Raw genomic sequence first — 13,740 nt, 5'->3', positions numbered from 1 at the left:
CTGAACACCGCAATGGGAAAGCCTTCTGCGCTCTACCCAAGTCAGTCAGTGTATTTGTGCCAGGTAGCTAAAACACTGCAATGGCAAATCTTTGTGCACCCACAGCATAGACGTGCCCATGAAACTCAAAGACAGTATTACACATGAAGAAATCAGAGTGCCCAAACATGGCAGAGTTTTACCCCGCCAAGGACCTCAGCCTCAGCCCACATTTCTGCCCAATTCATTCTTTGAATGTGTCAGACAGCTGAACAATGCAATGGGAAAGCCTTTGTGCACCCACAGCATAGGCGAGCCCACAAAACTCAAAGTCAGTATTAAACATGAAGAAAAGAGAGTGACCAAACATGGCAGAGTTTCACCCCACCCAGGACCTCGGCCCACACTTCTGCCCTAGTCATTCAGTGTATTTCTGCCAGACAGGTAAAACAACGCAATAGGAAGTCTTTGTGCACCCACAGCATAGGCGAACCCATGAACCTCAAAGACGGTACTACACATAAAGAAATCGGAGTGCCCAAACATGGCAGTTTCACCCCGCCAAGGACCTCAGCTCACACCCTCAGTAATCGTGGGCATAAAGCGGACTCGGATGCTGGTACAGCTGTGAACGTCTCATTAAATCAGTTAGGGTTGCTTTGATCGCTCCAAAGACTGGATGAACCACAAAGAAGTTCCACAGGCCAAATCTGGCGCAGTTGATTCTTTCCCCTGAGGACCTCGGTATCTGCCCACACTCTCAGTAATCGTGGGCCTCAAGCTGACTCGGATGCTAGTACAGCTGTGAACGTCTCATTAATGCAGTAACCCTCCTTTTGTTTGGCCCAAACCACTGTCTCTGATAACTGTGAAAACACGAGATCAAACACATGTTGCCCACCGCTGATCCCCAGACCCCAAGCAGGAGGAGGAGGTGGCATAATAATGCCGAGAAACCATGACCGAGGTAGGACCCGCAATACTCTGTGTAGGAAGTATGTGAGCGGGCCCTGGGTATGCTTAGTCCCAGCCTCCACCTTGTGTTCCCACACACTGCATTCTGTGTATGTGTCAGGCAGCTGAACACCGCTGTGGGAAACCTTTGTGCACCCACAGTATAGGTGGACCACTGAAATTTCTGCTGCAAAAGTATAGGCGAACCCCTCAAACCTTTCAGTAGCAAGTGTATAGGCGGACCCCTAAAACTTTTCTTTAGCAAGAGTATAGGCGGACCCCATTAACATTTCTGTAGGAAGTGTATAGGCGGACCCCTGTAACATTTATGTAGCAGAAGTATAGGCGGACCCCAGTAACATTTCTGTAGCAAGAGTAAAGGCGGACCCCTGTAACATTTCTGTAGCAAGTGTATAGGTGGACCCCAGTAACATTTCTGCAGAAAGAGTATAGGCGGACCTCAGTAACATTTCTATAGCAAGTGTATAGGCGGACGCCAGTAACATTTCGGTAGCAAGAGTATAGGCGGACCTCAGTAACATTTCTGTAGCAAGAGTATAGGCGGACCCCTGTAACATTTCTGTAGCAAGAGTATAGGTGAACCCCTCAAACTTTTCAGTAGCAAGTGAATAGGTGGACCACTGTAACATTTCTGTAGGAAGAGTATAGGCGGACCCCAGTAACATTTCGGTAGCAAGAGTATAGACGGACCCCTGTAACATTTCTGTAGGAAGAGTATGGGCGGACCCCAGTAACATTTCGGTAGCAAGAGTATAGACGGACCCCAGTAACATTTCTGTAGCAGGAGTATAGGCTGACCCCAGTAACATTTCTGTAGCAAGAGTATAGGTGGACCCCAGTAACATTTCTGTAGAAAGAGTATAGGCGGACCCCTCAAACCTTTCAGTAGCAAATGTATAGGCGGACCCTAGAAATATTTCTGTAGCAAGAGTATAGGTTAACCCCTCAAACTTTCAGTAGCAAGTGTATAGGCGGACCCTAGTAATATTTCTGTAGCAAGATTATAGGCGGACCCCAGTAACATCTATATAGCAAGAGTATAGGCGGACCCCAGTAACATTTCTGTAGCAAGAGTATAGCCAGACCCTTGTAGCATTTCTGTAGCAAGAGAAAAATTGCTCAACCCCAAGAGCAGGTGAAACCATAAACATATTTTAAAGATACAGCTCGCTGTTGCTTAATTTCTAACAGAGCCTGGAGGCAGCACTCTGAAAAAATTGGTTTCAGTAAAAGTAAAAAACCTTTTGAAACTTTTAAAAATTGTAAAAAACTTTTGAGTTGCAGAAAAATTGGCGGTTCAGCATGATGACATGCTTTTTTAGGAGGAGGAGTAGTAGGAGGAGTAATAATATGCAGTGGTGACACAGTCTAGTTGGGGAGCCATAAAATTGGCAAAGACCTTGGAGAGTGTTCCCCTGCCTGTGCTGGACATGCTGCCTGATCCCCGCGCCTCCCCAGCTACTTGGCCCTTGGAATTGCGTCTTCTGCCACTAGCGCTGTCAGATGGGAACTTTAGCATCACTTTTTCCACCAGGGCCCTGTGGTATTGCATCACTCTCGTACCTCTTTCCTCTTCGGGAATGAGAGTGGAAAGGTTCTCCTTATACCGTGGGTCAAGAAGAGTGAACATTCAGTAATCCGTGTTGGCCAGAATGCGTCTAACGCAAGGGTCATTGGAAAGGCAGCCTATCATCAAGTCAGACATGTGTGCCAGGGTCCCAGTACACAAAACATCGCTGTCCTCACTAGGAGGATGACTTTCAGGATCCTCCTCCTCTTCTTCAGCCCATACACACTGAAAAAATGAGAGGCAAGTAGCATGGGTACCTTCTGCAATGTGGCCAGCAGTCTCTTACCCCTCCTCCTCCTCCTCCCCCTCCCCCTCCCACTCCTCCTCCTCCAAAACGTGCTGAGTTATAGACATGATGGTGATCTGGCTATCAAGCGGCATACTGTCATCCCCCGTCTCCTGTTCCAACCGCAAAGCGTCTGCCTTTTTGCTTAGCAGCGAACTTCACAGCAGCTTCTCATCACTGCTCACCATTTGGGTAGACACCTCAAAGTTTCTGAGGACCTGGCGGATGTCTGCCATCCATGCCCACTCCTCAGTAAAGAATTGCGGAGGCTGACTACCACTTCACCGTCCATGTTGCAGCTGGTATTCCACTATTGCTCTATGCTGTTCATACAGCCTGACCAACATGTGCAGCGTAGAATTCAAGTGTGTGGCCACGTCGCACAGCAGTTGGTGCTCTGGCAGCTAAATCGGCGTTGCAGGGTCCTCAGGGTGGCAGCGTCCGTGGTGGACTTGCGAAAATGTGCGTAGACGCGGCACACCTTGCCGAGCAGGTGAGACAAGTGGGGGTAGTTTTTCAGAAACCGCTGAACCACCAGATTGAAGACGTGGGCCAGGCATGGCACGTGTGTGGGGTTGCCGAGCTGTAGAGCTGCCACCAGGTTACGGCTGTTGTCACACACGACCATGTCCGGTTGGAGGCTCAGCAGCTAAAGCTAGAGGTCGGTCTGCTCTGTCAGACCCTGCAACAGCTTGGGGCCCTTGCCTCTTGTCACCTAAGCTGATTAGTTTCAGCACGGCTTGCTGACACTTGCCCACCGCTGTGCTGCCGCACGCTACCGACTGCTGGCGACGTACACACACTTCTTAATTGAGTGATAGAGGTGGCATTGGAGTAGGGGGGGGGGGGTTGGAGAAGATGGCATAAAACGCCGCAGATACCAACACCGAGGTACGACCCGCTATTCTAGGTGTGGGTAGGATGTGAGCGGTCCCAGGCTCTGACTCGGTCCTCAATGTGCCGTAAGGGAGATATAGTGTCCCTGCCCGCCAGTACTTGTCCACATGTCTGTGGTTAAGTTGACCTTCCCAGTAATCGCGTTGGTGAGGGCACAATTTATGTTGCGGGAGATGTGCTGGGGTAGAGCGGGACCACCGCTGCCATCATGTTTTTGAAAGCCTTCTTTTCCACAAGCCTGTACGACAGCATCTCCAGGCTGAATAATTTGGCAATGTGCATGTTTAAAGCTTGTGCATGCGGGTCGGTGGTGGCATTTTTCTGCTTTCGCTCCAACGCTTGTGTTAGCGACAGCTGAACGCTGCGCTGAGAGACATTGCTGGATGGAGTGGAGTACCGTGGACATGAGGGTGTGGGTGCAGGCCAGGAGGTGCTCATGCCTCGCATCCTGGGAGGAGGATTGAATCTGTGTGGCAGGTTGTGGCACAGGGGAATAGGCAGTGGTGTGACCTGGAGGTGCTGAATGACCTTCGTCCCACCTTGTGGGGTGCTTGGCCATCATATGCCTGCGCATGCTGGTGGTGGTCAGGCTGGTAGTGGTGGCTCCCTGGCTGATATTGGTGCAACACAGGTTGCACACCACAGTTCATCGGTCGTCCGCGCTACATCCACACCTTTAAACACCTAGCCCTCTGCACGGTGGCTTGCTGCGAGGGGGTGCTTTGAAAAACAGTTTGGGGATTCTTCACTCTGGCCCTGCCTCTACCCCTGGCCATTCCACTGCCTCTTCCAACCTGTCCTGCTGCTGCACTTGCTTCCCCCTCTGAAGCCCTGTCCTCAGTAGGCTTAGCAAGCCAGGTGGGGTCAGTCACCTCATCGTCCAGCTGCTCTTGCTCCGAATCCTCTGTGCGCTCCTCCCTTGGACTTACTGCCCTTACTGCTACCTCACTGACAGACAACTGTGTCGCAGCATCCTCATCCACAAATAGTTCTTGAGACAGTTGCCGGAAGTCCCCAGCCTCATCACCCGGACTCCGGGAACTTTCCAAAGGTTGGGCATCGGTCACGACAAACTCCTCAGGTGAGAGAGGAACCCTTTTTTCCCACTCATGGCAGGGAACCGAGAACAGTTCCTGGGAGTCCGCCTGCTCAGAATATGTCATTTTCATGGAGTGAGGAGACTGGGAGGAAGGAGGAGCAGCCAGAGGATTCAGAGGTGCAGTCCACAGGCCGGGAGTAGGGGACTGCGTAGAAGACTGGGTGTTCAATACATTGCTGGACGCGTTATCTGTGTGATTTACCCCGCCCAGGAACTCGGCCTGTGTCCACACCCTCACTTGGATGGCCACGTCCATGTCCTTGACCCTTACCCCTACTCCTCATCATGGCGGATTAAGGATAGAGCAGGGCCCAAATAAATTACCCAACTGTACAGCGCTGACAACTGTGGCTAATTAGAGACTTGTAGATAGTGGAGGCTCTATGCTGTGACTTGAAAAAATTAAAGCGCTGTCTTGCACTGATACCTAGGGATGATTTACCACTCACAGAGACTTGTAGATGAGAGAGGCTGTATGGAGTCGGAGAAAATTTTAAAGCCAGTGGATAGTGCTGGTAACTGCGGCTACCTCAACCCCCCTCCCCCCCCCAAGGAAAGGGTATTGTGAGGTGCTCTGCACAAGGGCAGAAAGCTATACAGCCAGTGGATAGTGCGAATAACTGCTTCTACTTCACCGCACCCAAGGAAAGGGTATTGCGAGATGCTCTGCAGAAGGGCAGAAAACTATACAGCCAGTGGACAGTGCTAACAACTGAGCCTACTTCACCTCACCCAAGGAAAGAGTATTATGAGATGTTCTGCACAGGGGCAGAAAACTATGCAGCCAGTGGAAAGTGCTGATAACTGCGGCTACTTCACTGCACCCAATGAAAGGGTATTGTGAGAAGCTCTGCACAGTGGCAGAGCTGAAATCGTTTGCAGTGTCCCAGGAAATATTACAGTACTGTTTAGCGATAAGACCTCTGTCTAATACACTGCAGACACAGAAATGTATAACTGAAATGATTTGCAATGTCCCAGGAAATATTACAGTACTGTTTAGCGATGAGACGTCTGCCTAATGCACTGCAGGAAATATTAGAGTACTGTGTTTAGTGATGAGACCCCTGCCTAATGCACTGCACACTGAGAATGCTATAGCTGTAATGCTCTGCACAGGCCTAGATGCTTTAAAAAAATAAAGGGTGCACTACTGCTGCCAGCCAGCCACAACTGTAATGCACACAATGAGGAGTAGCCCTAAAAAGGACCGTTGGGCTTTTTGAAGAGAGGATCCTACTCTAACACTTTCCCTATATCAGCAGCAGCACTTTCCCTAACCTCTGCCTAATGCACTGCAGACATAGAATGGTATAACTGAAATGGTTAGCAGTGGCCCAGGAAATATTAGAGTACTGTGTTTAGCAATGAGACCTCTGCCTAATGCACTGCACACTGAGAATGCTATAGCTGTAGTAGTCTGCACAGGCCTAGATGCTTTAAAAAAAAGGGTGCACTACTGCTACCAGCCAGCCACAACTGTAATGCACACAATGAGGAATAGCCCTAGGAAGGACTGTTGGGGTTCTTGAAGAGAGGATCTTACTCTAACGCTTTCCCTATATCATCAGCAGCACTTTCTTTAACCTCTGCCAGCATGTGTCTGAGGTGAGCCGTGGGCGGGACAAGTTTAAGTAGTCTGTGGTCACCTGATAGGCCCAGCCACTCACTGCTGTTGGTGGGCAGAGGGCTGGCATGTCACAGCAGGAAGTGGTAATGCCTTCCCCGCATGCTTATTGGCTAAAAAATGGCGCTAAACATGCGGGAAAGGAAATGCAATTGACTCGAGTACCGCGTGGTGCTCACCTCGAGTAACGAGCATCTCGAGTACCCTAATGCTCGGACGAGTGTGCTCGCTCATCTCTAATTATAATTCATTTATTATCATTGGTTATCAGAACCTCAGCAAGTGCAGTGACGTCTGTCTGTAGGCAGGACTTCTCTCAGGCCGATTGAAGCTGTTTCTCATGAGATCTTAGTAAACGGCCTTGTTTTCCTCTGAATGTTTCTATGATAATATCTGAATCTAGACTAAGGAAAGAAAGAGAGATGGAGAAACACGGATACAGGATGTATTATGGCTTCTCTTACAACCCAAAGCTGTAAATTGACAGTAAAGACTATATTGTGCTGCCAACAATGTGCGATTCTTTGGGAGTGGTCGGCCATACTTCCAACAAGACAACGTTCCTTGTCACAAATCCAACACTGTTTTACATTGTTTTAAGATTATGGATGTTCCACTATTGGACAGGCCTGACCAGGAATCCCAACCTGAACCCTACTGACCATCTTTGGGATGAACTAAAATGTCGTGTCAGGAAATATGAACAGCATCTATCTTCTTTGAGAGAGCTCACCAGATGTTTGCAGGATGAATGGAGGGAAATATCAGCTGAACTGTATCAGACATTAGTCAATAGTATGCTACAGAAAGTATTTGAGATCATTAGGGCCAAAGGAGCCCCACTAAGAATTACCATATGGAGATAAATTCGACTTTTTATTCTTCTGCAGGGTCCAATTTCCTTTGGTAGGATAGTATATATCCATGGGGCACTAGAATACCCATGTATGAGTGCACCAGCCATCAGGGTGCAGTTATGGGAAATATGCTGTATGCCTTCCCTAAATAAACTATCTTTCACTATTTTATAATTCCGTTGGCCTAGTTGTACAAAATGTAGTGACCTGGCTAGTTTATCAGACTGATGGCAATTTAGTGTTTTTGATACTTATTAGAGATGAGCGAGCACCAAAATGCTCGGGTGCTCGTTACTCGGAACGAAATTACCGCGATGCTCGAGGGTTCGTTTCGAGTAACGAACCCCATTGAAGTCAATGGGCGACCCGAGCATTTTTGTATTTCGCCGATGCTCGCTAAGGTTTTCATGTGTGAAAATCTGGGCAATTCTACAAAGTGATGGGAACGACACAGCAACGGATAGGGCAGGTGAGGGGCTACATGTTGGGCTGCATCTCAAGTTCCCAGGTCCCACTATTAAGCCACAATAGCGGCAAGAGTGGGCCCCCCCCCCCGCACTGTCAGCGTAAAGATCGTTCTCCTCTGCCATAGCTGTAACAGCTGTAGCAGAGAAGAACGATGTTTGCCCATTGAATTCAATGTAACCGGCAATACAGCAGGTTCCACTGAATGCAATGGGCTGCCGGCGATCGCAGGATGAATTGTCGGGAAGGGGTTAAATATATAACCCCTTCCCTGCAATTCATCCAGAAATGTGTTACAATAAAAATATATACCGGCGTATAAGGCGACGGGGCGTATAAGACGACCCCCCAACTGTCACCTTATACGCCGGGAATACAGTGGAGCAAAGATTAAAAATCATTACTTACTTCTTAAGACGATCTGCGGCGCTCCTGCAGGCTCTTGCTCCCTCCTGGTCCACGGCAGAGTATTGCTTTCTGGACGCAGGGCTTGAAATCCCCACCTCCAGAAACACAGCCAATCACAGCCATTCAATGACATCATTGTCATTGGCTGTGATTGGCTGAAGGCACGTGTGTTTCTGGAGGCGGGGATTTAAAGCCTTTCGTAGAGAAAGCAATAGTCTGCCGGGAACCAGGAAGGAGCAAGAGCCTGCAAACACCAGGAGGGAGTGACAGCCTGCAGGAGCGCCGCAGATCGTCTGAAGAAGTGAGTAATGCTTTTTATTCTTTGCTCCACTGTATTGCCGGCGTATAAGGTGACAGTTGGGGGGTCGTCTTATACGCCCCGTCGCATTATACGCCGGTATATATTTTTATTGTAACACATTTCTGGATGAATTGCAGGGAAGGGGTTATATATTTAACCCCTTCCCGACCATTCATCCTGCGATCGCCGGCAGCCCATTGCATTCAGTGGAACCTGCTGTATTGCCGGTTACATTGAATTCAATGGGCAAACATCGTTCTTCTCTGTCACAGCTGTTACAGCTGTGGTAGAGAAGAAGGATTTGTCTTCTATACGTTCTCAATGGGGTCGGCGCTGCTGCCGCCGGCCCCATTGAGAGCATATAGAGAAGATTTATGGCCTTTAGAAGGACCGTTGGGGTTCTTGAAACCTAAAATCACTCCTAACATTCTCCCTATAGTAGCTCCGGCTCCAACACGATAGCACTTTCCCTCCTCTATGTCAGAATGCATCCGTAGCGAGCCGCGGGAGGGGCAGATTTCAATACTCGGGTGACACCTAATCTCGCCAGCCACTCACTGCAGGGGGGTGGTATAGGGCTTGAACGTCGCAGGGGGAACTTGTAATGCCTTCCCTGTCTTTCTATTGGCCATAAAAGCGCGCAAATTTCTCAGAGATGATAGTGAAAGTAACCCGAACATCACGTGGTGCTCGTTAAGAGTAACGAGCATCCCGAACACCCTAATATTCGCCCGAGCATCAAGCTCGGACGAGTATGTTCGCTCATCTCTAATACTTATGGAGAATTTTACATCCAGTAAATAAAAGTTATGTTTTGGCTCCCAAATGGTACATCGTACCGTCTTGTCAGTCAGTGTGTGATTTAGATTTCATAGGTGAGTCAAGGCAATGCTCAAAGGGGCCAAAGCTTTGGGTCCAACAACCGACAAGAAAGTGACATGGAAATCACGATGTCAGATTTCTGGGTGTCAGACATAATTATGGACACTGTATGCAGTTTCTGGCTTATTTTCAGATGGATCCATAGTAAATTTACATTTTCTATTAGAAAAAAAACGGAATATCCTGGAGGCTCTCATCATGGAAATCATCTTACAGGAGCCCTTTTTCTATGCCCCCTTTCTTGTCTTAAAGAAACAATTCTTCTGTGCCCCCTTCCTTGTATGCTAAGCATAGCTCCATACATTTGGTGCCTGGTACTGCAGCTTAAGGTGTATTCACACTAGTGTTAGGGCTTTTCACTGCAATTCAAAAACAAAATTAAAATGGAATTAAATCTTTCAGAAGAGTCAAAGGAGCTGCTGTCTGGCAAGCTGAGAAGGAGAGTAGGTGCAGAGCTGGGGGAAAAAGGCTGCTAACTGTGTGAGAGAGGACAGCTGGAGGGCAGAGTGTGGGCCAAGTTAAGGCAAGTGCTGGACTGTGAGGAAGGCCAGGAGATCTGCTGTCTGCATCTGCTTCCAAGGAAGAGAGCAGCCGCGCCACTGCCATAACCTGGTGGGGCAGCTATATTGCTACAAGGTACCAACAAAATCTGTGGTAGTATTACAGGTATGTACTAATGGTGACTATCACGCAATGGAACTGTAAGTGAGGCTGACCTCAACACAAACACTAGGTATTCACATGGACAGGTACACCCATTGTTGAGGAACATAACTAAAGGCTCATGGGCCCCCAACTCTACTTCACAAACGTGTTTTAAAACATCTTAAAAACATCCAGGGTACAAGCCTAGAGACATATGTTTTGCTCACCCCACAGAAGGAAATTGTATTTAAAATACTTTGTTTGTGTTACTTCGTATATAATGTATCACACTTGCGACCCACACATGTCCCCTGCAGGAAAAATGTAATGTAACGCTTCAGCCAGGATGGGGGTTGGTGGTTTTGCATAAAAAGATGACAACGAAGCAAGCGGTAGCCTTGGATGTCCATTCGCGGTGGTTACCCATCCTCTCTTTGCTTTCCCCCAAAGTGGCAGCAACCGACAGAATTTGGCATAAAACCGCTACTCGTGGTCGAGTAGGGAATGATGGTATTGTTTTGTCGTAATGCCAGCTCTTAGCCAGGCCTAAACCCGCTATGAGCAAAGTTCTTTTAGGGAATGGAGTTGTAATCCCTTCTCCTGTAGGGTGATGTAGTGCAGTGCAGGTGGTAATGGGTGAGAAGGTGCTACAGCAGACAGGGTAGACTTCGTTAAGTAAACACTAAGGCCTCATGTCCACGGGGAAAATCGGGCCCGCTACGGATTCTACATGTAGAATCTGCAGCGGGTCCCTCCTGCCCCGCGGACATGAGCGCTGAAAATACGAATAAATAAGAATTTACCTATCCGTAGCGGGCGGCGAAGCTCTGCTCTTCCTCACGGCCAGATCTTCTTTTTCGGCCGGCGGATGAATTCCTGACGCAAGGGAGATGCGGCCGTGAGGAAGAGAAGAGCTTCCCGGCCCGCTGCGGGTGAGTAAATTCTTTAAATTCCTATTTTAGGTCTCCCGCGGATCCGGACGGCTTCCATAGGCTTCAATAGAAGCCCGCGGGAGCCGTCCCCGCGGGAGACCCGCACGAAAATGGAGCATGGTCCAGATTTGTTCATGCTCCATTATTTTTAAAATCCCTTTTATTGACGATCCGCGGGTATTTATCTACCCCACGGGTGGTCAATGCATCCCTATGGGGTGCGGATCCGCGTGCAGGTAATCCGCTGCGGATCCTAAATCATATTTTCCCCGTGGACATGAGGCCTAACGGATATTTCTAGTTACAGGCAAACACTTCTGTAAAGGCATGCTTTTGTGGAGTTAGATGATGAAGAATTCCTTCTTCCTTTCTATAAATCCAGCCTCTGTTTTCTATATAAGACTCTTTCACCATCTTTCTTCTTTAAGGTTCTTTCTTTATCTTTCTTTTTTCTTTATTCAAATAATTTTTATTGAACATTTTTCATTTTTTCTAAAACATACAAATTCCCACACCCCAAGAAACAAATCAGAAACTCTATCTTTCTTTATATATGGAATTATTTTCTTTCTTCTCCTCATACAATTCTTCTTCCTTGATCTTTCTTGTTACTATAATCTTTCCTTGTACTTACTACGCCTCTCTTCTCACCGCACAGTAAACTCCTCTTTATTCCTCCTGATCTTCTCCTGTTTTCTCTCCAACTTAACTATTTTTTTCCTGCCAGGAATCCTAACTGTCCACCCATGCGGGACTTTCCTTCATCCTCACCCAATCATGGGCCTCACCCAATCCCACTGCTGTTGCCATCCAGCAGAGTGGCCAATTGGAACAGGGCAGCTGACAGCCAAAGGGGGATAACGCGGTTGTCAGACAGATTTTAATTAACAGTGACATCTCCAGTCTCTAAAATCTCTAATTATAAACATTTAAAGGCATATATACAAATAAAAACCTTAGCACATTAAACATTATGTAGTGTCCACTCCGAGCCACTACAGTAGTATTACAAAATGGCTATTCACATGAATGGCCATCCTATTATACGCGAATGGCCAAAGGTCCAGCAGGATGGAAGTCACTCTTACTCACAGATGGAAGTATGACGGGCACCCCTCCCGTGTTCATTGTGCACATTTATTTAACAGATATATGTCATCAGCATTCTAACCTCATTCGCAATAACCTTCTCCGGAGGGTGAATATCATTGGTATCAAATGCATTGGTCATATCCCAGCCATTTACAAAGCCGACACCGAGGTCCTTGAAGATGATTTCTATGATGAAATAATGAACATAAGCATGAAAATCAGAAAATGTCTCAAAATTCTTGCTCATTGGACCCGCATTCTCAGTCTTAATGATCACTTTAGTCTCCGGGCTCCTCAGGAACAGACGCTCTATAGCGAGGCGTATGTTATACAGTCTCTTAGTGAAGTAATAAATGGGGTAGGATCTGAAATGGGCTCCAACCGTCAGTATGATCACAGTTCGCTTATCACCTCTTATTAAGTCGATTTCACGTGTAATGGTGCGTTCCTCTTTCCATGATTGATACGTGCCGCAAACAAAAGGGAAGGTGTGCCGCTTCCAAGACATTTTCATATTCTGCTTTATGTCCAGGTGAAAACGTTGATATGACCAATTATCTTCATAAAGACTGAATTGTTGGAGTGCTGCAGGAAGATAGATACATACATGAGATAGATAGATAGATACATGAGATAGATAGATAGAAGATAGATAGATAGATAGATAGATAGATAGATAGATAGATAGATAGATAGATAGATAGATAGATAGATAGATAGATAGGAGATAGATAGATAGATAGATAGATACATGAGATAGATAGATGGATAGATACATTCATATATACTTTTGTATCAAAAGAGCCATAACTTCCACCATAGGTTTTTTTTTCTTAATTGGCGGTCAACGGGCAGTAAAAAACATTAGAATGTTATTCTCTGTGTCAGCATGATTATGACAATACCAAGTTTATACATTCTGTGCATCAGTACCATTACAGAGATACCAAATTTAGGGTGACCACCCATTACAGTTTTTTTTCAGTGTAAAATTTGCAGGATTTTTTTTTTTCCTGCAGGGGTCTATGGGACTTGTAATGTTAAAATCGCGATCGCGCAAAAACGCAATTTCGCGGTAAATTGCGATCACGATTTTAACATTACAATTCCCATAGACCCCTGCAGAAAAAAAACTGTAGTAAAAAGGCATGTGGGTGGTTATTAAGGGGTTAAAACCTCTCTCCTAACATATCTGGCCTAGTAGATACTTTCGTTATAACTCTGCATTGTGCCGTTCCTCTGTTAGTCCCGGAAATAAATGAATAAACTCACAACTGGGAGTTACTATAGATATTATTAATAATAATAATAATCTTTATTTGTACAGCGCCAACATATTCCGCAGCGCTTACATAGACGGGGGGATACAGAAAGACAAAAGTACAAACATTACAGAAGCACGGTTACATAGTAATCAGCTGATGGAGACAATAGGGGTGAGGGTCCTGCTCCAACGAGCTTACATACTACAGATAATGGGGGGATACAGAAAGTAAAGGGCTGGAGATGTGCACGATATGGTGGGGTGGAGATGTGCACGGTATGGCGAGGTGGAGATGTGCGCAGTATGGCGGGGTGGAGAGTGAGCGATGTTATACACAGACAATGGTCAGACATTTAGCCGTGTGACGGCAGAAACAGTGTGACTGCAGGAGCGGTATATGATGGCTAGCAGGGATTGCAGTCAGTAGGTCAGGGAGCATGTTATCAGGCGGAGTACAGAGG

General features: G+C 47.0%; 2 protein-coding genes across 3 annotated transcripts in view; one reads left to right on the top strand and one right to left on the bottom strand.

Annotated features, from left to right (window-relative positions):
• Positions 1-13,740, top strand: part of LOC136631769 (uncharacterized) — a 248,364-nt gene that overhangs the window by 123,141 nt on the left and 111,483 nt on the right. The gene's annotated exons all lie outside the window — the stretch shown is intronic.
• The window catches only part of LOC136631775 (NXPE family member 1-like), a 72,081-nt gene continuing 69,554 nt past the window's right edge, over positions 11,214-13,740 (bottom strand). The window contains exon 5 of the mRNA XM_066606110.1: positions 11,214-12,600. Within this exon, the coding sequence (XP_066462207.1) occupies positions 12,065-12,600 (536 nt within the window). The 3' untranslated portion in view covers positions 11,214-12,064. The remainder of the gene's footprint in view (positions 12,601-13,740) is intronic.

This window comes from Eleutherodactylus coqui, chromosome 6 (assembly GCF_035609145.1).
Source record: "Eleutherodactylus coqui strain aEleCoq1 chromosome 6, aEleCoq1.hap1, whole genome shotgun sequence".
In the NCBI taxonomy this organism is placed as follows: Eukaryota; Metazoa; Chordata; class Amphibia; order Anura; family Eleutherodactylidae; genus Eleutherodactylus; species Eleutherodactylus coqui.
The sequence above is the reverse complement of the archived record's forward strand: the minus strand, read 5'-3'. Positions and strand labels throughout refer to the sequence as shown.